Source organism: Meriones unguiculatus, chromosome 17, assembly GCF_030254825.1.
Source record: "Meriones unguiculatus strain TT.TT164.6M chromosome 17, Bangor_MerUng_6.1, whole genome shotgun sequence".
Classification (NCBI taxonomy): Eukaryota; Metazoa; Chordata; class Mammalia; order Rodentia; family Muridae; genus Meriones; species Meriones unguiculatus.
The window spans coordinates 47,702,390-47,728,864 of record NC_083364.1 but is presented as its reverse complement, the minus strand read 5'-3'; the positions used below and the strand labels follow the sequence as shown (position 1 = coordinate 47,728,864).

The window sequence follows — 26,475 nt, the reverse complement described above, 5'->3', positions numbered from 1 at the left end:
CTCCTTAGAATTTTACTAAAAATGAATTAGCCGAAGTCATGGGTCACTTTGCCTAAAATATAATTCTTTAAACTAATAACATTTTTAAAAAGGGATTACTATCTATATCAATTGAAGACAATGTCTTGGATTATTGGTTTGGAGATTAGCCAGTATCTTACCCTTACCCACAGTGATCCATCCCCACCCCAGAAAGTCAGAATGCAGACAGCAAAGGGACCTGAGACACTATCACTCTACACAAGAAGGGGATTTCCAATGTTATCTAAATGATACAGGCACTGCACTTTTTAACTTCTACTAACAAGAGGTAATGAAAAAATAACACATAGATGCTGGTCATGCATTCAATGATTAATACAAAAGGCAACTGTCATGCTACTTGGTCATAAGCAATCAAAGAAAGGAAGAAGGACAGATAATGGCTGAGCACCACTGTTCAAAAAAGTCAGATGCTGAAGAGGATGGTTGTCAGGGCACCTGACAGTGCAGCATTTATGATTATATACAATGAATCTAGGAACAAGGAGTTGATGGACAGCATTCCAGGAGGACTTGGGTGAAGGAAAATCACCCAGCACTGTTGTTCAACTTTTGCTAAGCCATCTTCTTCTCTGGCCTGAGAAGTGGGGAAGTGAAAGAGTAGATGGATCATTCAGAGCATATGTGATGGTAAGCACCAAGCTTTGCATAGATTTTCATACTGCATGGCTTCCACCTATTCCGTGATTTCTAACAAACATGAAGACATCAGGAACAGCTAAGCTGGATTTCAACCAGATACTTTATTGCAAATGGCTGTTTTCATGCATTGTATCAACAAGATAGGCCTCCAGAAATCTGGATTTTCATGTTCTAGAAATGCATAAAAAAACAACATAAGTACAATTGATTGGGAATGAACAGAAGAACACAGAAATCTAGAACTTCTAAACAAACTCTTATAATGTTCCAGCAACTTTATTTCTAACTTGAAATCCTGAAAGAGGGGGCCAGGATAGGTGCCTCCTTGGTCATAACTGCAGCAAGGCAGACACTCTTTCCATACCTGTGGGCACCTGTGCTTGGGCTCCACTGTTCAAAAAAGCCTGATGCTGAAAAGGGGCTGGCAGAACACCCGTGTGAGGCCACATAACATACTTTCCCATTCCACTGTGAACGCCAACTTAGGACCATGTGTTGGTGGTTTTTTTTTTTTTTTTTTTCTACTGAAACTTAACATTTCAGGTTTAGATTCCTACCTGAGATTAATTCTCTTCTTGAAAAATCCAAATCCTATGATGAGCAGAACAATCCCCAACAGGCTACATTTCACATAAAGAATGGTCAGCAGGGAATGCAGGGAGAAGAGAGTAACTGTAAATACAGGCAAGGGTAGAAAGTCAAGTCAGTTTGATAATAGTTGTAAGGAGAAATTAGAGGCGAACAGTTTTAAAATCATTATAAATACTCCTAAAGTTTTAGGTAATTTTAAAAATCAGAAAATCTTATCAACTATAGTTCAAATAAAACTCATCCTCTTATTTTAAGATCAAGTCTAGTTTTTGTGCTTGATAGACATCAGCAAACATTTTGAAATAAATAAATGCACATTAAGTATTATTAATACTTCCCAGTTATATAAGGGGAAAAGTTCCCATGCTAATAGACAGATAAGCAAATAATACATGCGTATGTATGTACTTACATACATATACAGACAAACAAACAAACAAACAAACAAATAAATAAATAAAGGCAAAAAAATTTAAAGCTGTGCTCTTCACCTCTACTCAGTTCTATGAACAGATTCTGGTTGCCAGTCGAATGGGAGACAAAGCAGAACACAGCAGACACGTTGTTCTGCTCCCAGTGGCATGTGCTCCTGACAGTCACGGTGCCATTGCTGTGTGGGTCACTCTTAGTGGCACAGCCCCCATCTGGAGTCCAAAAGATCTGCGCAGCCGGCTTGCCTGCACTTGCCTCGCACACTGCAGTTCTATTTTCACCCAGAAATAGGGTTACTTCAGGGGGCACTGTAGAGATAGAAGGGGAAAAATATTAAGTCATGTCACAAATTACAAAGACATTTGTTTCTATCTAAAATCTGGTGACCTGAAATACGACACTATGTAATAGTGTCACTTACCTAGCACTTGGAGGTCATGTCCTTTTTGGAAAAACCCATCAGCTACTGCTATCTGACATGAGTAATATCCAGCATGCTCGAGGGCCACTGCAGTGATCTGCAGGTCAGAACTCAGGTCAGGTGTGGAGGCCCAGGTGATTCTCCTGTCGGTACAGTTGTGTTCCCTGGTCTCATTTGTGTCTGCTTTGTAGGCTATTATGCAGACAGGTCTGCCTCTGGGGGTTATCACCCATGTGATTGCTACTGCCTTTGTCAGTGGAACAGGAGGGCAGTGCAGCAGAACCTTTGTACCCATCTGTACAGACACTGTAGTGTTAGCTGGACACACACAGAATGAGAAAAGGAAACCTTGAGTGTTAAGTCTATAAACAGCAGCTTATGTTGAATTACACTAGAGCATTGCTTAGCTGATGAAAATATTCCAGAAATATTAGATTTTTCTCACATTTCTTTGTTTATGTTCCATTTCTCAGAAATAAATACATTATTCATCGCCTAATGTAAATATTCAAGGCCTGTAGATTACACAGCGATCTTGTACCATAAAACCTCACATTGCCTGTACACTGACTGAAAGAGTCCATGATGGATACAAGTTTGCTGAGTGGTGATTACTCAACAACATCATCTGTTACAATCACCTGTGACCAAAGTCAATGACATCATCACCTTAACAGGAGCAGAAATAGCTGTGAATAAGCGTTGCTTACAATAAACATTGCATCAACTATCTCAACTCTCTTCCTTCAATGTCATTTGCCTCTTGGAGTACTCAAGTCCTCACAGGTCACATCCAACTGACGCTTATCTGACCAGATAAAGAAAGAAATGCCTCAGCACAGACCTGGGAGGGCGCTAACCCCACAGTCTTCCCATCACTCTAAGATGGCAAACGTTTAGAGGCAAGTGTTCATAGGCCCACATACCATAACACTCACATCACCAGATTCTCCTACTCATCCTAAATCTGTCCAGCAGCTGAGGAATTAATTTCTGTATGTAAACAAGGTCAACTCCCCATTCCCACAGTGCTGGCCACAAGATAAGGAAGAATATTACCTTCTCCAGGTAATGAACTGTTCTGTTCTGTTGTTTGATTCATATCTGCACAATGTGATTCTAGAAAATATTTAAATACGTGTGTTTAAATATTTAAATGATTGTAAGACTGTAATTTGAAATTGTATCATCACTGATATATCAACATCCTGAAAATTACAGTTATAAGATATCAATCAATTATTTCCCACTTATGAATGACTTTATTTTGACAAATAGTTTGGAAGCAACTCTGCCTTCCTTCATCCAGCCCCTTGCCATGTTCAATGTAAGCCCAAGGATTTGAAGTTTACAAAATTAGTAGCCAATCAAGTTCAAGAGCTTATAAAAAGAATTGCACAACATGACCAGTGGGATTTATCTCAGGCTTGCAAGGCTGGTTCAACATACAGGGACCCATCACACCAACAGGCTAAGGAGAAAAGTCATATGATTATTATCAGTAAAAACCAAAGAAACATTTGACCCAACCAACACTCACCCATGAAAAACTCTCAATAAATTATTCAATTACATTAAAAACCAGTTTGAAAAACTACAAAGATTATTTGAATAAACACTGCACAAGAATAATGACAGTCGAGTGGCCAGTAGACACATGGAGAGGATTAGTAACTATAAAGGAATGCCACCCAAGAACTCAGTAGAATCATCACTACCTACCTACAAGCCTAAACAAAATGAAAAGGACTGGTGGCATGTGCATGAGTGTGGAGTGGTGGTACTGTCGACTTTCACCAACCTGTGCAGATCTGTGTCTGTGAGACCTGGGATGTGAGGGCCCTAAAAAACTGGGGAGGACTATAGTTTAGTGCCTTAGACGACATGACTTCAGTTTCAGTGTAGTTTTATACATGAATGTAACAAACTAAGCAATGATCCAAGGAAGGCCGAGTTCAGAAAAAAAAAAAATGAAGATGTAAACAAACACCAGCAAACACATAGTAAATATCGACAGAGCAGCTATCCCAGAATTTTTTCTCAGGACAGACCAATTTAAAAACCATTGCCTGGCACATACATAAAATATATCTGGAAAGCACAAAGGCAAGGCAGAAGGCCATATCCAGATTCAGTGTGCACTTGGCACAGCACCCAGAATGCCCTTTCACCAGACTGTTCTGACACCCAACAAGAATAAGCATGTCTTATAAAGTCAACGTAAATGTTCCACACAGGAGGCACAAAGCACATCCAAGCTCAATCCAGAGAACAAAACTCTTCTGAGGTAAAAGGCCCTCTGCCTTTCTTTCTTTCTTTCTTTCTTTCTTTCTTTCTTTCTTTCTTTCTTTCTTTCTCTTTTTTTTCTCTCTTTCTTTATCTTTCTTTCTTTTTTTTTTTTTGGTGGAGTGTCTCACAGTTCTCCAAGTCATTGCTCACCATCTGTCATTCTTTTGACAGTGTTCTCACTAGTAATAAGATAAAATACCATATAATTACAACAAAGACTTCTGGACACAAAATATTATCTGCACACAACAGAAGAAGGAAAAAGAAGGGAGGTGCTAGAGTCTATATAAATGACAGAAAAATTCTTAAAACAAAACAATGTTACTAGTGATTTTAAAATCTGTACGATGTTAATTGTCATAATTAAGTATATACCTAGTAAAGGAGATTCAAACCATATAAAACAAAATTTAAATAAAGTAAAGAGACATAAAGCAGTTTCACAATCAGAGATGTTTTGACACATCTTCCTTAGAAATGAACAGAGCATTAAGGACTTTAAAATGTAGTATACACATAGAATATATTAATAAAAATATTAATTACAGTGAAAAAAGTCAATCATAACATAGTTCTAATGTAAGTAATATGTATTTTTTTCAAGTGTCCTAGGTACATTTATCAAAGTTCATTATGTGTTGGATCACAGAACAACTCTCTACATTAACAATGTTAGGGGGCCAGCAAGATGTCTCAGCAGGTAACACAGCCAAGACATGTGGCCAAGCCTGAGGATGTGAGTTTGAACCCTGTGACCCACATTGAAAACTATAACAACTCCTACAGTTGTCCTCTGACCCCACACAATGCAGTGTCATGGGTGCATGGGTGCAATCACTCTCTCTCTCTCTCTCTCTCTCTCTCTCTAACATACACACTAAATGAGTTTGTATATAGTTTTTTTAAATAAGAGAGGTGAGCAAGTTAAATTAATAACACGTAAAGGCTGCTCATGCTTTTTTAATTGATGAAAATGTGTTGTTAATGCTGTACTTGATCTCAGACTTACATTTTAAACATTTTGAAGTAGAAAGGAATAAACAGATATTTCTGTATTTAAAAATAAGTCAATTTGTTGTTACATTGATCAGTGTGCTTGGGGACCATGGTTCTGGTGAAACAGATCTAAGAACAAGAGGTCTGTTACTTTAGCAAGTTTGCTCACGTATACCCTCTTAGTTATTTCACTGACTCTGCCCCTTATCTTGCCTCTTTCCTTCCACTAGTAACTTCCGACACCTTTGTTTCAAATGCTTTAAGAAAGACTCTGCCTGCATCTATGGCACCAATCCACAAACTGACCTGCATCCAGACCACAGAATCCCTCTTTCCCTTCTAGTGGAAGACTGTCCCCTCCTTGCCAATCAATGTGCCTCCACTTGGCTCTGCATCCCACTGATTCCCATCTCAGATCTCTCTTTCTCTTTCTCACTCTTTCTCTCTGCCTTATACATTTCAATCTTAATGATGGGGTAAGCAAGAAATCTACTAAAACCTTTCCTTTCACACAGTCACTAATCTTCAAAGTCTTGATAATGACTAATGAAATCATCTCCTTGGTATATAATATTGGTAGAAAATCAGCTTATGAAGACTAATCAGTGTAATAGTACATTGCAGAGTGTTACAGGGTCCTATAAGCTGGTAGCAAAGATGTATGCTTGGAATTCCAGGAGTCACAGGGATGAAGCAGGATGATATCATAGTCCAAAGTGAGCCTGAAAGAACATTTCATCTCTTAAAAAGCTCAGAATGTCAGACTTACCAGACAACAAAATAGTGATGAAGATCAGTAACCTCAAAGCCAGAGTCCTCCTCAAAGCACACATCTGGAGTGGAATCTAGGTAAACAGAAATCATCACAAAGCCCTGGATGGACTCAGTGATTCTACCTCTCTAGGTCAATTTTGTTTATGCTCAAACACCAGATTTAAGAAGGACTCTTCCTCATTTTGCCTGACTTTTGTCTTCATCTCCATTCTATCTGCTGTTAAATAACTAAATGACACAGGAAAAGAAAACAGCAGGGATGTTTGCTGAGGGATAAAGCAAGAGCCAAAGGGTAACTCATTCATTCCCTGTCAGTATTAAAACAGTAGGATAGAGTTCATGGCAATCCCCTTTTAACACAGTAGTTTCAAAAAGATACAATCATATCTTGCATCATATATTGGAAAATGAGCAAGAATTATATGTATAGCCGATAAGTCTATACACTACATGAAATTGGACAAGCATTTCTAAAAGTTTCAATCCAACATGCTGACATTTTGTTACTCAAAGTTCCCTGTATGTTCTTCCTTGGTATTCCTCTCAAGAAGTAAACACCACTTATCACCATTTACTCATTTTGTAGGTTAATGAGCTCCACATAAATTAAATGCTCTACTGAGTTCATCCCTGTATGCTGGTTTGGACCAAAGAATATATGGTAATTTAGTCATCAGTTTCTCTGTGAATTTGAATTGCTCTATTCAGTGACTAACACAGATAAAGCTTCAATGAGAATTCTTGATTTGCACATTTTTTTGGACTCTATGTGCACCCATTTTCTAGGATATAAACCTACAAATAGAAGTGATGGATTATAGGCTAGAATGTGACTTTAAATTAATACTTCCTGTCATGGATTAACTTGCCCACCTAGCTGATCTGTTTTATCTTAACACTTGTCCCAATACCTGAGAATGTAAGCTTAAAAAAAAAAAAGGGAAGCCATTTTATCTGTAGCTAGTTAAAGTAAAACTATTTGGGGTTGGCTAGATGAGGCCCTAGCTCAGTGTAACTGACATCCATAGGAAAGAAAAATGGTCATAACTGTGCCTATTGGGAAATGTTCATGTGATCATAAAAGCTAAGACAGAAGTATGAATCTTCTGCAAGTTAAGAAACACAACGATTTCCAGAAGCTAGATAATTCTCAAAGACCAGCTTCTTCTTTCCTGTCTTAAAAAATGTAGAGACACTTGTAATGACGAGCCATAGCAGAAAGACACTTGGAGAGCTGAAAGGCAGAACTTACAGCTCACAGAAAAAGCTGCTATGTAGTGTCACACAACCTAACAGCCAACAACAGGGAAAAGCAAGCTGGAGACTTAGGGGACAGCTGATGTGTGCAAAGCAAGGTGGGACAAGCAGCTCTGCAGGGTTGTCTCCTTAAAATAACCACACAAGATCCTGGACATGGTTATCTGAGGGATATTATTTCCTCCTCTCATTAAAAATACACTGTCAAGTGGCTTAATTCCAGCACTCAGGACAAAGGAGCAGGTGAGTCTGAGTTTGAGGCCAGCCTTGTCTACAGAGTGAGTTTTATGACAGGTAGTGCAACACAGAGAAACCATGTTATGGAAAAAAATAAATAAATAAACTCATAGAAATATATATCTATATTTCTATACAGATATAGATAGATAGATGATAATAATATCCTTTTTTCCATATAATATATCCTAGTTAAAGATTCCCTTCCATCTACTCTTCCCAGTTCCTCCCACCTCCTCTTCCATCAAGATCCATTCACTTTCTGTCTCTTATTAGAAAAGAGGAGGCTTCCAAGACATGACAAGAAGACATAACAAAAAATATAATAAGCTAAAACAAAAACCATTGTATTGAGGCTGGAAAAAGTGAATCAACCAAAGGTAAAGAGTCCCAACAGAAGGCACAAGTGTCAGAGACCAAACCTGTTCACATACTCAGAAAGCCATAAAGATAACAGAGACACAAACTACCTGGTGCAGATCCCTGCAGCCTTTGGGCTTGCTGCTTCAGTCTCTGTGAGATCATAGGAGCTTTGCTTTAACTGGTTTAGAGGGCTTTGTGTCCTCCATTCCCTCTGGCTCTGACACTCTTTCAATCTTCTCTTTCCTGGGGTTCCCTGAGCTCTGGGAGTGGGATTTGATGGAGACATTCCATTTAGAGCTGTGTGTTTGTCAAGATTTTTCTCTCTTCTCTTCTCCTCTCTCTCTCTCTTCTCTGTCTTTCTATCTCTCCTCTATCTTTCTCTGACTCTGTCTCTCTCTTTTTCTCTGTGTGTGTGTGTGGGTGTATGTATGTACATGCATGCATGACAGAGAGAGATGTCTGGCTGTGGGTTTTATATTTTTCCCCTTCTGCTACAAAAGGAAGCTTCTCTTCTGGTGGAGAATAAGGCCCTGGGGGAGGGTTGCCTTCCTCATTTTTTCAATGGTTAAAAATAAACATTTGCCTATTATATTATATACAGCTGCTTGGAATTCAGATTCCTCCCTCCCTCTCTTTCTCCGAGGATGCTTGTTCTTAGTGGTCAGGTTTTTGCTTGGTAAATTTTCTAAATTAACTTTTAAGTTCATATTTCTCATTTATTTATTTATTTTTACATTTTTTTCTTTATTAATTACACATTATTCCCTTTGTATCCCCCCTGTGGTTCCCTCCCTCCTCCCGTCCCAATCCTTCCCTTCCTCCACCCTCTGCATGCATGCCCCTCCCCAAGTCCACTGATACGGGAGGACTTCTTTTCCTTCCTTCTGATCCTAGTCAATTAGGTCTCATCAGGAGTGGCTGCATTGTCTTCTTCTGGGGCCTGGTAATGCTGCTTCCCCCTCGGGAGGGGGGTAATTAAAGAGCAGGCCAATCAGTTCATATCAGAGACAGTCCTTGTTCCTATTACAATGGAACCCACTTGGATACTGAACTGCCATGGGCTACATCTGTGCAGGGATCTTAGGTTATCTCCATGCATGGTCCTTGGTTGGAGTATCAATCTCAGGAAAGACCGCTGTGCTCAGATTTTTTGGTTCTGTTGCTCTCCTTGTGGAGTTCCTGTCCTCTCCAGATCTTACTGTTTCCCACTTCGTTCATAAGATTCCCTGCACTCTGGCCAAAGGTTGCCCATAAGTCTCAGCATCTGCATTGATAGTCTGCAGGGCAGAGCCTTTCAGAGGTCCTCTGTGTCAGGCTCCTGACTTGTTCCCTCTTTTCTCCTTCAAGTTCATATTTCTTATTACTTGTACCTGTTGACATCTCTCTTAGCTTGCTTATCTCCTACTGATTTAGCAATGATTTCCATAGTCAACTATATCTCAAAGAAAGCATGGTCCAGCCTTTGCTACTGTGAAGTGTGCATTTCTTAGGCAGTTTACACAGCTGCCTGATACATCACTTCCTGCTTATCTGAATGTAACCCAAAGGGGAGAGCCAAAACCTTCTCAGCTTTTTTTCTGAGCATGTGTCCAGGCCTGGGTAAGTGGATAGACTTGAAAATCACCACCCTATTGGGGGTGGGGAGCAGAGTCCACAGCCACCACTCAACCACTTTGGATCTCAGTTCCCAGCCTCTTCTTTCCCTTAGATTTGATCTCTCTACTACTCATCCTAAATTTCTAATCCCTCACCAAGACAGCTGCCTCTTAGTGGCTTTTTACAAACACCACTCAAGAGGCTGCTTCAGCCCTGGGATAGTTCTAAAGTAGAAGAAATAAAGGCAAGACCCTGAACCCAAAGCCTTAAAAAGACACCAGTCAAGTCAAATATACAAATACAATTATTCACATTTTGTGAGCATACAAAGAATTATGTTTCATTCTGTCTCTTTTCCACAAAATGTATTATTTCCCTTCCCATACCCCTCTTGCTCATCCTCCCTTTAGCAATCCCATCCCCAGTAAGTATCTCCTCACATACTCTCAGTATTTCCTGTTCCCTCTCATGGTCTTCTGTCTCTGCTTATTCAGTCTCACACCCCCTTTTGACATGCACATAAAGTTTAAAAGTTAGGTATATCTGGGTGATACTTTGCTCTACTTCCCTATTGATTTCCATAGAAGCCACACCAGTTTACACCCTCAGCAGCAGGAAATAGAGGTTCCTCTCTCTGACATCCATGTCAGCATTGGTAATTTGTTTCATGATCACAGCCATTCCAGATGAGATGAGATGGAGCCTCAAAGTGGTATGCATTTGTATTTCTATGATCAATAGAACCAAAAGACAGTTCTTCAGGAAAGGACTTTTGTGTTTGCTTCCACTTCGATGAATACTAGTCAGTTAGGAAGGGGGCAGTAAGCAAGTGAGTTAAGACGCCAACCCCTCTTTTCCTGAAGTTTACCAGGTCTCATTTCATTGTTTATATTGGAATTTGAAATTGTGCACTGAGGACGGCTTAGTTGTTGCCTGGATGGAGGGGTAGAACTCCCTGGACCTTCTAACTCTATCATTTTTCCTGATATAACCCAGGAGTTCAGTATAAAATTAGTTGGAGCCATTTCTATACCACAGTTCCTGACAACTATTTGCATTTTTCCAGACCCCTGCAGCCCTGATGACCTCAGAGACTAAACTCTGCTTCTTTATACTGAAGACAGATGAACTATCTCCTACACAGAAAACGTGTTGACTTTAAAAGTGACAACCTTTTACCGCATGTGCCTTTGCCATCTTCTTCTTCTTGAACATGTCAGGTCCTCTGGTCTCTGTCCTTCTTCACAGCCAACCTGTATCACCATCCCCCACCCTCTGGACAGCCCTTTGACCTTCCCTCACCGGCTTCTGTACAGGGGACATTCAACACTTGAATTGTTACCCACATGGATTTCCTGTTGGGCTGATGTTATCACAGGTATTTTCACCACAAAATAAAGCATTTTGTGTAACAGCATTTACTGCAGGAGCAAAACTACCACACATATGTGTAAAGCAGGTAAGCGGTTAGCACTTTGGGATCTCTTGGCCCTTTGTTCATTTTTCATCTGACCCACATGCAAATATGCTCCAGTGGTCACAGGTTCTATGTCTTCATAACCTTTGACAAAAATAATGTTTAACGTATTAACGTCTCCAAATGGTTTTGATTATGAGTTAGAATTTGGATTGTTCCTAAGGATTGGGCCTATTTTGTTTCTCTCACTCAGAATGAGCACCAGCCCAGGAGACTCTCCATTGCTGAGCTCAGCACACTTCACAAAGAAAGACAGACACTGTGAAACAAACAAGCAGTGATGGGATTTGCTTTGTCTTACCTGAAGATGTAACAAAGAGTACAGAACTAAAACAAACAAACAAATAAGATGATAAAAATTGGAGGCTCAACATTTAAGAGCATGCACTGCTTTCAAAGGGGGCTAAGGTTTTTGGTTTCCAGCAGAAACATCAGTTGTCTTTCAACCATCTGCAACTCCAGTACCAAAGGATCTGACAGCCTATTCTGGCTTTTACAAGTACCTGCACTTGCATGCTTACACGCAGGCAAAATACACATGCACATAAAGCAAAAATAAAATAAAATAAAATAGCTTCTTGTCTTTAAAGATGAGAGGTCCACAGACACAGTGTAAAGGTGAAAACCTAGTCTTGCAAAAGTACATTGACTTAATTTTTAATATAGTTCACACTCTTCTTTCTGTGTTTTAGAGAGCTCCTTTAGCATTATCCAATATAACAAAGTTATCTTTTTTTTCTATTGTATATTCATGGAAGAGCATTCAGCTAATTACAACACTGTACGTGACTAATCAAAATTTTTAAACTTATTGCTTAAAGTTCATATAAAAAGCATGTCTCATTTTCACAAAAATAGAATGTCATTTAAAAATTAAGAGCATTAAATGCCTAAAGGATACTGGTAAACATTTTGAAAGTAAATGGTAACTGTCATTTTAACTACCTACCAGAGTCCTGTATATAACAAAGTAGTACATGACCGTTTAAGGGAGTGCCGTGGCTCAAATATAAATGTCCTCAACAAGTTCGGGTTTTGGATGCTTTCTTTCCCAGCTGGTGGTACTATCTGGGAGTCTAAGAAATTTTATGAGAAAAAGCCTACTTAGCAGAATCAGCTCAGATGAGGCAGGCCGGCGTCAAGGGAGTAACAGGATCCACGCTCTGGTTCCCTGTCTCTGGTTCTCTGCCATGATGTGAAGATTCTCCACAACACAACCCCGCTACCATAACAGCATGCCTTCCCTCCCAAGATGGACTGAACTTTTCTGGAACAGTGAGGCCAAATAGACCTTGACTCTCAAATTGTTCTGTCAGATACTATGTCACAGGGACACAAGAAGCAACTATCATGGGTAAGGTTTATTTTTGTTTCATTGTTCAGAGGATTAAGCACATCAGGGACTAAAGGGCTTTTCCCTGTGGACCCATTCAGGCCACAATAGGTCAGAAGATGGAGAAAGGGAAATGCCAGCATGCTACTTGCTCTTTCCTGTCTCTTTCATTCAGCCAGTGCTTCCTGTAATCAGTCAGTATGAATCTTTCTTGTCAATTAATCTCCTGGGAAAGATCTCACACATACTTCAGTATCAAGAGGATATTAAGTCCAGCCAAGATGAAAATGAAAGTATCTTATAAATCAATAAGCAAAAATAAAAGAAGAAAGAAAACCAATGAGAAACTTGAAACCCCCAGAGAAGAAAACAGAACACATTCCAGTTTTGTAAGCTAAATAATAAATAGAATAGGTAGAAAAATCCAAATGCTCAATGAAGGCTAAAAGCAGCAATGTCTTCATATCAAAACCAATGGCTCCATGAGGTCATCTGTGGGAGAGCACTTGGGAACACTCTCTCCTAAAGCTCCTCAGTCCTCTGCTCTCCACACATGGACACCCACTGTACTTCTGCTGCTGCTCACAAGCAACTTTGTGGTTTTTATATGTAGGCACCTTCATTTACAATGTCCTCTTCTTATTATATCAAAATCAAATCTTTAAGTTTAGAACCGACTTCCATAAGAACTCTCTAGATACACACACTCACAACACTCCCATTCATCATTGGATCTATTAGTGTATAATTCCACTATATCAGTCCAGAAGAGATGTGTCAAAACAATGGTTAAAAGGAACAGAAGAGGGGAAAACCACTCTAAAACACCACCTGATTATAACATTTTAAAGGAAAAAAGAAACTACATTTTTAGAAATATAGTCAACGAAGTTAATTCTCAATGATAAATTAACAACAGGCTGGAAACAATTGAAAATAAATCCATGAGCTTAGCATTAAATGAGAAGAATAAAAAAAATCCAGTCTAAGTCACTTTGGATTTTGGAAGAGATAATCCTGTGCGTGAAGAAGTTGTGATGACTGGATCTAAGTGCGAGCCTGCTTACCTGTCATCAGACTCTTGCTCCAAACAGTGACCAGCAGAGCAGTCTGCTCTTTGCAGTCACATCCTGTGACTTTGCTCAGAGTTGTGATTTCCTCCTGTGGTCTAGAGCTACACAGTTGGCTTATATGACTGTTCACATCTACTGTACTGCTGTCCACCCCTGAGAAAGGTGTGACCATGAGGGACGTCGTGACCAAGAACAGAAAATTTCTTCCAGTTGAAGTTTTTAAAAACCAGGTGGCAATTAGTGAGCCCAAGTTAAGGAGCTTGGACTCTGGAGCAAGACATCTGGCTTCAACTTCTTCCACAGCTGTTTCCTAACTGTGACTTGAGTGACATTGTCAATTTTTAACATATTAACTATAAGAGGAGGAATCGAAAAAGCCTTGCCAGCTTTTCATGACATGGTATTTCTGAGAAGGTATGATGTGTGCTGGAATAACTCCTTTGTCTGTCTATATCCACTTCCCAGGCTTTTCCATCCTTCTCAGTGACACTGAAGGGGATCCATGAGCAGCACTGACAGAAAACTAACAGTAAATGTAGGTCATCAGATATGAAGAAATGTGCATTGACTTAATTTTTAAATATGATTCACAATCTTATTTTTGTGTTTTGGAGAATCCTTCTAGCATTACTCAATCAAACAAAGTTATCTTTTTCTTTTTCAAAAAAGTATAGCAGCTGGAGAAATGATTTACCAGTTAATAGCATCCACTGCTCTTGCAGAAGACCTGAGTTCAGTTCCCAGGGTATATACTCACCCATAAGTGGATATGCTACATATAATAGAGGATAAACATACTGAAATATATACACCTAAAGAAGCTAATCAAGAAGGACCCTGGGAAATATGCTCAACCTTCATTCAAAAGGCAAAAGGGATGGACATCAGAAGAGGCAGAAAACATGGAACAGGAAAGGAGCCTGCCACAGAGGGCCTCTGGAAGACTACTCTGCAGGGTATCAAGGCAGATGTTGAGACTCATAGCCAAACATTAGACAGAGCACAGGGAATCTTATGAAAGAAGCAGGAGATAGAAAGACCTGGAAGGGACAAGAGCTCTACAAAGAAAGCAACAGAACCAAAAAATCTGGAGACAGGGGTGGTTTCTGAGGCTGATACTCCAACCAAGGACCATGCATGGAGATAAACTAGAACCCCTGCACAGATGTAGCCCATGGCAGTTCAGTCTCCAAGTGGGCCTAGTAATGGGAACAAGGACATGAACTCAGTGGCCTGCTCTTTGATCACCTTCCCCTCAGCAGTGTGCAGACTTACCAGGCCACAGAGGAAGACAATGCAGCCACTCCTGATGAGACCTGATACACTAGGATCAGATGGAAGGGGAGAAGGACCTCCCCAATCAGTGGGCATGGGTGGGAGAGGGGCATGAGTGGAGAATAAGGAGAGAGGTTGGGATCAGGAGGGGATAAGGGAGGAGGCTAAAGATGGGATACAAAGTGAATAAACTGTAACTACTAAAAATAGGATATATTTGAAGAAAAAGACAACTTGGAAAAGTAGAAAAAGAGCTTTTAGCTTAAGCTCCGGGTTTAGCTTGGGCTTCAGCTGCTCAGTTCCCTGGCTTTTGGGGCTTTGAGCTAGAAAGCCTTCAGCCTTGGTTTTTGTGTGTGTTTTGTTGTGGTGGTGGTGGTGGGATTTTTGTTTGTTTGTTTGTTTGTTTGGCCCTTTCCTCCTGGGCTGACTGTTGAGCTAGTAGTGAGCCTCTTGAGTTTTTTTCCATCCAGACATGAACTGCAAAGGAAGTTAGCCGGGGGCTTTCTCTGCCTCTCTGAGCCAGCAGGTTTTCACACCAGCCACTGGCTACCGAGTCTTTACTGGTAAAATGTGAGAATTGGGATTGTCGTTTTTGTAAAACAGCATAAATATTTTGTAAAACTTCATTAAAATTCAAAGCATGGAACTCAGGACACTCTACACACACGTTTTGTGGGACAACCCATGCTAACCTCTCTTTAGAGTGCCTGTTATGCTTTGCTAAACAAATTTCCCCATAGCTGTTGTGTTTCTTCATTGAATTTTGCTTTCACTGAGATAATAACGAGGAGACCCCATAGCACCACTAATGTGGTACATTTGTTATAGCAGATAAACCTTGATTCTTCTAAGTCTTTATTCATACTGGTGTTCACTCAGGGCTGTGTGTGGTCCAGACAGCTTTAATCTCTTATTTATAAATGTTTCAGTTTCTTGCTCTAGTTTAAAACATAGAAATAATGAATGTAATCTTTTTATTTAAAATCAATGTAATCTGTGTTACCTCACTCAGGATGATGTTTTCTAGTTCCATCCATTTGCCTGCAAATTTCATGATTTCCTTGTTTTTAAAAGCTGAGTAGTATTACATTGTGTAAGTGTACCACATTTTCAATATCCATTCTTTCACTGAGGGACATCCCAGCTGTTTCTAGTTTCTGGCTATTACAAACTAGATAGGCCGCTTTGGTCTGCATCAGTCAGCAGCCTGAGAGGATTGTAGTAGGATTTGAAGTCTCCATTGTAAGAGATCACTGGAAAATACTAACAACTGAGCTCCTGTACCTCTGCTGGCATGGTTGCCTTCCCCTCATGCAATTTTAGATTGCATGAGGAAACTAACAAAAGGCAGATGCTGCTTGCTGGACTGGGAATTGTTTAGTCATTCTTTCTAGTCCCAAGGCATTTACTGTATCATTTTGGAGCTGACATTGTAGGCTGCTGATTGGTGTTAACTTTCTTACACATGCTTTTGCAATCATGATAGGTAGGTAGGTGATAGATAGATAGATAGATAGATAGATAGATAGATAGATAGATGGATGCAGACATATGTAGACACATATACATAAACATATAGGTATATTTTCTGTGTGATATGAAAAGTATGATCTGAGAGTGAATTTTAGTAGTTAGGACTGGAACAAAAAAAATATTGGATTTCTCAAGCCAGCTGTCAAGGGAATTGGTACTACCTGGTAAATGACTGCCAATAGAACAGCATACTTTATGAATTTATTGCTACTTAGTAAAAGCAAGTATATGGGAAGGAATAAGCATGCTCATCAAGTTTCTGGAATGAGGGTATAGGATATACAAACATACATAAGTGTATGCACATATGTATATGTATATGCACATATATATGTCATGTATGTATATATGTGCATATTGATTCAAAAAGGGAAGTATTTTTCACATATGTGTAGAGCTAGGAAAATGGGGGGTTGGGCAAGGCAGCTGTGTAGCCTTTTACTATTTCAACCTAACACACATCAAAAACTGGCAGTGAGAGGTGACTAGACAAGTCACATTTGTCGTTCTGATAAGTGATGGTTTCAATTCCTTTGCCCAGCCACCCCCAATCACATCTTTCCTGCAAGCCCATAGCAGTGATTATTCTCCCCAATTCTGCATCACAGACAAGTCCTCAAATGTCTAGGGATCATTTAACTCCTGGATCATCTTTTCACATCCTCAGATTTCAAGTGTTTTCCCACCACTAGGAAGTATAAGCCTTCCTAAACCCTATATAAGCAACAATTCTAAATTTGTCTGAGATGACTCTCTATTCCATTACTACTATCTCCTGAAGCTGTTTACCTTAAAGGGAAGAACAAAAGTAATTTATCACATGCACATAAATAGAACAAAACCAACTTTGATGAAGTAAACTTCCCAGGTGACCAACTAAGCATTTGTTTCAATTGGAATTAAACTCAGCTATGTGCAAAGTAAATCTAAAATAGCAGAGCTGTGAGAACCATAGTTTAGTCTCTCTCACACTAAGGCAACAAGGAGACCATCTGGTGGAGCAACTCTGTGGGGTGGAGCAACTCTGTGGTGAGCAGCCACAGTCCCTTTGTTGCTCTGGGTTTTTTGTTGTTGTTGTTGTTGTTGGGTTTTTTTGTTTTGTTTTTTTTCTTCAATAGTAGCTTCTACCCTCAGTGTTATCCATGGCTCAAATTCAGTCTGGGACCTCCAGGCATCACACCAGGACTGCAGCTCCACAGATGAGTTAGGAAACAAAAGAAAATCTTCCCTTGTCTTTAAAGGGCTGTCCTAAAAAGATCATGCATCTCATTTTCCAGACCTACTGATCAGGTTAGATGAAAGAAAACTGAAATAGACTAGTAGCTATGTCTGTTCTCACAGTATTGGAGTTATGTTATTGAGCAATGTGTGAGTAACTTGCAAAATTGGAGTTAAGTTGTTGGCTAATGTATGAGTTACTTAATTCCACAAATGTGCTACATGATAAGCAACCACAGAAACTATGTGGTAGAGACAGATCATTTGTCTGGGATCAGTTCAGGCTCATGTCTGATGATCCTGACTGACTGAGCTTCCCCAAGTGTCTAAGGGAAAACTGTCTCCTGGATCCATCAGCCAGTTCAACAGAGAGTCAGGAAGTATGGACTGACATGGATCATCTATGTTCTCTTCTCATCCTCTGGCAAGCTCAGCACTCCATTGTCCCATAGAATGGAAAGTAGGAACACTCAGAACCTCCTGAAACACAAACTCCAAATTGGTACACTGCCATTTATTTATCATTTTATTGGTGAAAAAAAAAGTACTTTGAGTGGATAAAAAGGGTCCATAAGCTCTGGATGAAAAGAACTTTGAGGATTACAGAAAAGAAAATGACGGGAGAAGTGGGTTGAAGATTTAGTCATGAAGAGAATTGTCTCCCACAGTTAGAAAAGGGAAGACTGACAATGAACCAAAAAACTTGCAAACTCTGCCCCAGTTTTTTCTAGTCTGCTACAGAAGTATGTTACTAGATCTCTTCCCTTTCTACTTCCTGCCTTAAGCATGACATGTTGCAATGAAACATGTAAAAGGAGCTTAGCCTTTAGATGAATTTGAGCAACAATTACTAATTACTTACTGCTTGACACTTAGTGAGTTTCTACTGTTAATGTACGCATTAGCCATGGTATTAGCATTGTTCCTGCTCTTTATTATGTGTAGATATTTGCTAAGTGTGCACCAAGCCTCATTCTTTTTCTTCAAGTCAAGTAGCCTGCAATGTCTATACTTCCTACCAATTAGTGTGGTATTAATATAACAAAATACTTGACAGTTGAATCTGAGCAGATGGGTTTACTACTCCAGGCCTGGTCTGTAAATTATCCCACAGTCCTCTCCTCTCCCTAGTCATCTGCTGAATAGAAACTACTCTAAGAGCAGAGCCATAAAATAAAACAGTAGCTTGGAGCAACATTCCTTTACCCTCTGCCCTGGCCTCATCAAGGACATTAAAGTGTGGCATGGGCCAAATTAAACTTTTTTTTAATGTATACATTTTGTATTAGAAGACTTCTGCTGCCATTTTTAAGGATTTTTTTATTTTTTATTTTAATCACAGGTTATTTACTTTGTATCCCAGCCATAGCCCCCTCCCTCCTGCCCTCCCAATTCCACCCTCCCTCCCTCATCTTCTCCCTGCCCCTTTCCAAGTCCACTAATAGGGGAGGACCTCCTCCCCTTCCATCTGACCCTAGCTTATCAAGTCTCTTCAGGCCTGGCTGCAATGCCTTCTTCTGTGCCTAGAAAGGCTGCTCCACCTTTGGGGCGGAAGGGGGTCGAAGAGCTCATTGTTGAGTTCATATCAGGAATAGTTCCTGTTCCCCTTATTAGAGAACACATTTGGACACTGAGCTAGCATGAGCTATATCTGAGCAGGGGTTCTAGGTTATATCCGTACATGGTCCTTGGTTGGAGAAACAGTCTCATGAAAGACCCCTGTGCCCTGATATGTTTGGTCCTTGTTGCACTCCTGTGCTCTCCAGGTCTTACTAACGCCCCCTTCTTTCATATGATTCCCTGTACTCTGTCGAAGGTTTGGTTATGAGTCTTAATATCTGCTTTGATACACTGCTAGGTAGAGTCTTTCAGAGGCCCTGTGCTGTAGGCTCCTGTCCTGTTACTTGTTTTCTCCTACATCCAATGTCCATCCCATTTGTCTTAATAAGTGAGGATTGGTCATCTTACCCCAAGTCCTCTTTCTTGTTTATTTTCTTTAGGTATATAGATTTCAGTATATTTATTCTATCTTATAGGTCTATATAAGTGAGTATATATCATGTGTGTCTTTCTGCTTTTGGGATACCTCACTCAGGATGATCGATTCTAGATCCCACCATTTGCCTGCAAATTTCATGATTTCCTTGTTTTTAATTGCTGAGTAGTATTCCATTGTGTAAAAGTACCACAATTTCTGTATCCATTCCTCAACTGAGGGGCATCTGGGTAGTTTCCAGGTTCTGGCTATTACAAATAAAGCTGCTACAAACATGGTTGAACAAATGTCCTTATTGTGTATTTGAGCATATTTTGGATATATGCCTAGCCTAAGAGTGGTATAGGTGTATCTTGAGGAATCACTATTCCTATTTGTCTGAGAAAGGTCCATATTGATTTCCAAAGTGGTTGTACAAGTTTACATTCCCACCAGCAATGGAGGAGGGTTCCCCTTTCTCCACAGCCTCTCCAGCATTTGTTGTCACTTGAGTTTTGTATCTTAGCCATTCTGATGAGTGTCAGATGAAATCTCAGGATTGTTTTGATTTGCATCTCCCTGATGGCTAAGGATGTTCAGCATTTCTTTAAGTGTTTCTCTGCCATTCTACAATCCTCTACAGAGAGTTCTCTGTTTAACTCTGTGCCCCATTTTTTAATTGGATTACTTGATATGTTGCATTTTAACTTCTTGAGTTCTTTGCATATACTGGATATTAGCCTTCTGTCAGATATAGGGTTGGTGAAGATCCTTTCCCAGTCTGTAGGCTGTCGCTTTGTTCTGACAACAGTGTCTTTTGCTTTACAGAAGCTTTTCAGTTCCATGAGGTCCCACTTATTGATTGTTGCTCTTAGAACCTGTGCTGTTGGTGTTCTGTTCAGGAAGTTGTCTCCTGTGCCAATGAGTTCTAGGCTGTTCCCCACTTTTTCTTCTAACTGATTTAGAGTATCTGGTTTTATGTTGAGGTCTTTGATCCACTTGGACTTTAGTTTTGTGCAGGGTGATGAATATGGATCTATTTTCGTTTTTCTGCATGTAGACATCCAGTTGGACCAGCACCATTTTTCAAGATGCTGTCTTTTTTTCCATTGAATGGTTTTGACTTCTTTATAAAAAAATCAAGCGTTCAAAGGTGTGTGGGTTTATTTCTGGATCTTCTATTCAGTTCCATTATTCCCCCTTTCTGTTTCTACTCCAATACCACGCAGTTTTTATTACTATTGCTCTGTAATACAGCTTGAGATCGAGAATGGAGATACCTCCAGATAATCTGTTGTTGTACAGGATCATTTTGGGGATTCTGGGTTTTTTGTTACTCCATATGAAGCTGAGAATCTTTCTTTCAAGGTCTGTAAAGAACTGAGTTGGCATTTTGATGGGAATTTCATTGAATATCTAGATTGCTTTTGGCAGGATGGCCATTTTCACAATGTTAATCCTACCAATCCATGAACATAGGAGATCTTTCCAACTTCTTCAATTTCTTTCTTCAGAGACTTACAGTTTTTCTCAAACAGGTCTTTCACTTGCTTGGTTAGAGTCACCCCAAAATATTTTATGTTATTAGTGGCTATTGTGAAGGGTGTTGTTTCCCTGATTTCTTTCTCGGCCCTTTTGTCTTTGGTATACAGGAGGGCTTCTGATTTTTTTGAGTTGATTTTGTATCCTGCCACTTTGCTGAGGGTGTTTATCAGCTGAAGGAATTCTCTGCTTGAATTTTTTAGGATCGCTTATGTAGACTATCATGTCATCTGCGAATAGTGACACTTTGACCTCTTCCTTTCCAATTTGTATCCCCTTCATCTCCTTTAGTTGTCTTATTGTTTTAGCTAGGACTTCAAGTACTATGTTGAATAGATATGGAGAGAGTGGGCAGCCTTGTCTTGTCCCTGATTTCAGTGGGATTGATTTAAGTTTCTCTCCATTGAGTTTGATGTTGGCTATCGGCTTCCTGTATATTGCCTTTACTATATTTAGGTATATGCCTTGTATCCCTGATCTCTCCAAGACTTTAAACATGAATGGGTGTTGGACTTTGTCAAATGCTTTTTCGGCCTCTAAGGAGATGATCATGTGGTTTTTCTCCTTCAGTTTGTTTATGTGGTGGATTACATTGATGGATTTCCATATGTTGAACCACCCTTGCATGCCTGGAATGAAGCTACTTGGTCATGGTGGATGATATCTTTGATGTGTTCTTGGATTAGGTTTGCAAGGATTTTATTAAATATTTTTGCATCAATGCTAATAAGAGAGATAGGTCTGAAGTTCTCTTTTTTTGTTGGGTCTTTATGTGGTTTAGGAATCAAGGTGACTGTGGCTTCATAGAATGAGTTTGGTATTGTTCCTTCTGTTTCTATTTTGTGGAATAGTTTGGAGAGAATTGGAGTTAGCACTTCTTTGAAGGTCTGGTAGAATTCTGCACTGAATCCATCTGGCCCAGGGCTTTTTTTGGAAGGGAGACTGTTGATGACTGCTTCTATTTCCTTGGGGGTTATAGGACTATTCAGTCTTTCTACCTGATCTTGATTTGATTTTCTTTAGAGGATTCTGTCTAGAAAATTGTCCATTTCTTTTAGATTTTTGAATTTTGTGGCATATAGGCTTTTGTAGTAAGACCTAATGATAGTTTGGATTTCCTCACTGTCTGTAGTTATGTCCCCCCTTTCATTTCTGATTTTACTGATTTGGATAGTCTCTCTGCCTTTTAATTAGTTTGTCTATCTTGTTGATTTTCTCAAAGAACCAGCTCTTGGTTTCATTGATTCTTTGAATAGTTTTATTTGTTTCTAATTGATTGATTAAAAAAGGTATTGATTAAAAGAAGGTATACTCTTTTGATTTAGGGTGGAAAGTTCTGTAGGCATCTATCAGGTCAATTTGATTTAGGGCCTCTATAAGTGCCCTTGTTTCCCTGTTTTGCTTCTGACTAGATATGGCCTGTCCCTTCGTGAGAGTGGAGTGTTGAAGTCTCCCACTATTAAGGGGTTGGGATCAATGTGTGATTTCAGCTTTAATAATGTTTCATTTACAAATGTGGGTGGTCTTGTATTTGGAGCATAGATGTTCAAAATTGTGATATCCTCCTGTTGGAATTTTCCTTTGATGAGAAGGAAGTGTCCATCTTCATCTTTTTTGATTAATTTTGGTTGAAAGTCTATTTTATTAGATATTAGGATTGCTACCCCCGCTGGTTTTCTGGGTCCATTTGCTTGAAAAACATGTTTCCAGCCCTTTACTCTAAGGTAGTGTTTATCTTTTTTGCATAGGTGTGTTTCTTGGATGCAGCAAAATGTTGGATCCTGTTTCTGCAACCATTCTGTTAGTCTGTGTCTTTTTATTGGAGAGTTGAGACAATTTGTGTTGATAGATAATTGTGACCAATGACTCTTAGTTCCTTTTATTGTGGAGTTGGTGGTCTTACTATGATTCATTGTTTTTTTCTTTTAATTTTTGTTTTAATAACTGTATCCTATATTTTCTTTGGTGTAATTGTTTCCATTGGATTGGAGTTTTCCTTCTAGTATCTTCTGTAAGGCTGGTTTGCTGTGTAGAAATTGCTTAAATTTAGTTTTATCATGGAATATTTTGGTTTCTCCATCTATGTTAATTGAAAGCTTTGCTGGGTATAGTAGTTTGGGTTGGCATCCTTAAAATCTGCATGACCTCTGCCCAGGCCCTTCATAGTTTCTGATGAGAAGTCCGGTGTGATTCTGATAGGTCTACCTTTATATGTTGCTTGGCCTTTTACCCTTGTTGCTTTTAATATTTTTTCTTTGTTTTGTAGGTTTAGTGTTTTGACTATGATGTGACGTGAAGTATTTCTTTTCTGGTCTAGTCTATTTGGTGTTCTGTCGGCTTTCTTTAAGTTGGGAAAATTTTCTTCTATGATTTTCTTTAAAATGTTGTCTGGTCCTTGGAGCCTGGAGTCTTCTCTTTCATCTATCCCTATTATTCTTAGTTTAGTCTTTACATTGTGTCCTTGATTTCTTTTATGTTTTGTATTTGGAACTTTTCTGATTTTACCTTTTCTTTGAGGGAGGAATCAATTTCAGCCAGTGAATCTTCAGCACCTGAGATTCTCTCTTCCATCTCTTGTATTCTATTCGTGATGCTTACCTTTGTGGTTCCTGATCTTTTCTCTAAGTTCTCCAGTTCCGGGGTTTTCTCTGTTTGTGTTTTCTTTATAGATTCTAATTCTGTTTTCATGCTTTGCACCATTTCCTTCATCTGAGTGAATGTGGCTCCTATTTTTTTTTGTTTGTTTTTTTCTTCTCTATATGTCTCTAATTGTTTCTGTACGTGGGCAGTTATAGTCTTCTGTATTTCTTTGAGAACTCTGTTCATTTCCTCTTTTTGTTCCTCTAATAACTGCATAAGCATGGCTTGAAAGTCGTTTTCCTATGTTTCGGCTGAATTAAAATACCCATTGAATTTGGGGGTTGCTGGTGGGTTCATGGTGTCCTGATTTTTGTTGGGTGAGTTCTTATGCCTACCTTTGGCCATTTGCTTATATGAGATCTTCACTGTTTTTTCCTTGAGTCTTAACTTCAGACTGGAACTGACTTTCTCTGGTCTCTGAAGTATTCTTCAGGACGATCAGGTCCAGTGGTTTAAGGGAGGAAAACCGCTGGCGCAGATTCGTTATTGACAGGGGAGGGATACGAGAGAGAGAGAGAGAGAGAGAGAGAGAGAGAGAGAGAGAGAGAGAGAGAGAGAGAGAGAGAGAGAGAGAGAGAGAGTCTTTGCAGCGCGTGCTTGCATCTTCAAGGTGGGTGCTAGAGAGTGTAGGTGGTTGGGATATATGGAGGTTGGGAGCAAGCACAAGAGGGGATGTGGATGCTGGAGCGGTTAGCAAGCAAGTGCAGATTGCGGGCACAAAGCGCCTGCACAGGTTTCCTAAATACCCAGTGGTCTACAATCTGTGGCAGGCTCTGCAGGCTGGACTCTGATGTCTGTGACTGATGCTGCGGGCAGGACAAGTACTCTGTTGTGGGCGCTGTGTACCCAGGCCTGTGCTCTGTGCTAGAAGCTGTGAGCACAGCAGGCTGGGCTCTGCTCTCTGAGTTGGGAAGGGCTATATGCTTCCTCTGCTGCTTTCCCCTCAGGCAAAGCTGGCGATCGGAGATCGTGGGGGAAATATCGGGGGGGGGGGGGTTTGAGTGTTCTCAGACTCAAATATCAAGGAGAGAGATCTGTGCTCGGAGCAGGCAGCACTGTGTGCAGGCAAGCTGTGTGTGCACAGCGGGATGCCTCCTCTGCTTCAGCTGCTAGTTGCCTTACACTCCTCTGCTGCTTCCCTGTTGGCTGCTGTACCTCCACCTGCCCTCTACTGCCATCGCCGGCTTGGCCGCCTCCACCGCTGCTTCCGCCTGCCTGTTAGGAGGAAGTGCCCAGGAATCGATTCCCCAGAAGTCCACGCAGATGTCTGCGGTTGGCCTGTGTCCTATTGGACTCAGATCAGGGTTTGTCCCCCTCTCCCCGGACTCCTCTTACAGTTGTTTTGGATTCCACAGCCCCTCAACTCACCAATTCGGAGTTTCAGTTCTTCTGAATACAGCGCGTGCTGGTCGCCGCCATCTTGGATCCCCCCAAATTAAACTTTTAAAGTATGCTCAAGTATCATGTATTCATTTTCTCCTTAGAATTTTTTTATTTTTTTAATATTAGTTACAGTTTATTAACTTTGTATCCCATCTGTATCCTGCTCCCTCATTCCCTCCCAATCCCACCCTCCCTCCGTCATCTCCTCCCTGCCCCTTCCCAAGTCCACCGATAGGGGAGGACCTCCTCCCCTTTCATCTGACCCTGGTTTATCAGGTCTCTTCAGGACTGGCTGAATTATCCTCCTCTGTGGCCTAGCAGGTCTGCTCCTCCCTCAGGGGATGGGGGAGGTAAAAAATAGCCCAAGTCATGGGCCACTTTGCCTAAAATATAATTCTTTAAATTAATAACATTTTTATTATAGGATTACTATCTGTATCAAGCGAAGACAATGTCTTGGATTATTGTTTTGGGGATTAGCCAGTAACTTACCCTTACCCACACTGATCCATCCCAACCCCTGTATTCAGAGTTCAGACAGCAAAGGGAACTGAGACAGTAGCGCTCTGCACAATGAGGTGATTTTCAGTGTTACCTAAGCGATTCAAGCCGTGCCTTCCCTGAGATCACTTTTTAACTCCTACTAACAAGAGATTAAAAAAAAAATAGACGTGGACACTGGTCATGTAATCAGTGATTAATACAAAAGGCAACTGTCATGCTACTTGGTCTCAAGCAGGCAAAGAAAGGAAGAAGGACAGATAATGGCTGAGCACCACTGTTCAAAAAAGCCAGATGCTGAAGAAGATGGTTGTCAGGGCACCTGACAGTGCAACATTTATGATCATATACAATGAATCTAGGAACAAGAAGTTGATGGACAGCATTCCAGGAGGACTTGGGTGAAGGAAAATCACCCAGCACTGTTGTTCAACTTTTGCTAAGCCATCTTCTTCTCTGGCCTGAGAAGTGGGAAAGAGAAAGAGTAGATGGATCATTCAGAGCATATGTGATGGAAAGCACCAAGCTTTGCATAGATTTTCATACTGCATGGCTTCCACCTGTTGCATGAATTCTAACAAACATGAAGACATCAGGAACAGGTAAGCTGGATTTCAACCAGAAACTTGATTGCGAATGGTTGTTTTCATGCATTGTGTCAACAAAATAGGTCTCCAGAAATCTGGATTTTCATGTTCTAGAAATGCATAAAACAAAAATAAACAACGTAAGAACAACTGATCGGGAATGAACAGAAGAAAACAGAAATCTAGAACTTGTAAGCAAACTCTTATAATGTTCCAGCAACTTTATTTCTAACTTGAAATCTTGAAAGAGGGGGCCAGGATAGGTGCCTCCTTGGTCATAACTGCAGCAAGGCAGACA

The 26,475-nt window shown here is 40.1% G+C and overlaps 1 protein-coding gene and 1 pseudogene across 1 annotated transcript; both read right to left on the bottom strand.

Annotated features, from left to right (window-relative positions):
• Window positions 1-26,475, bottom strand: part of LOC110565183 (cell surface glycoprotein CD200 receptor 2-like) — a 128,914-nt pseudogene that overhangs the window by 49,385 nt on the left and 53,054 nt on the right.
• Cd200r1 (CD200 receptor 1) lies at window positions 340-8,226 on the bottom strand. The gene is made up of 7 exons (XM_060370473.1): window positions 8,152-8,226; window positions 6,183-6,258; window positions 3,188-3,247; window positions 2,129-2,446; window positions 1,767-2,015; window positions 1,242-1,356; window positions 340-855 (listed from the first exon to the last, which is right to left on the bottom strand). Exons 2-7 carry the CDS (start codon window positions 6,244-6,246, stop codon window positions 849-851), a joined length of 813 nt encoding a protein of 270 aa, XP_060226456.1. The 5' UTR covers window positions 6,247-6,258; window positions 8,152-8,226; the 3' UTR covers window positions 340-848.

What these genes read in the sequence shown, in the direction of transcription:
- Cd200r1 (XM_060370473.1), bottom strand. Translation starts at nt 6,246, where the DNA reads ATGTGTGCTTTGAGGAGGACTCTGGCTTTGAGGTTACTGATCTTCATC. An exon ending in CAGTTCATTACCTGGAGAAG is followed by an intron (nt 2,447 to 3,187) that starts GTAATATTCTTC and finishes GTGTGTGTCCAG; the next exon opens with CTAACACTACAGTGTCTGTA. An exon ending in ACATGACCTCCAAGTGCTAG is followed by an intron (nt 2,016 to 2,128) that starts GTAAGTGACACT and finishes CTATCTCTACAG; the next exon opens with TGCCCCCTGAAGTAACCCTA.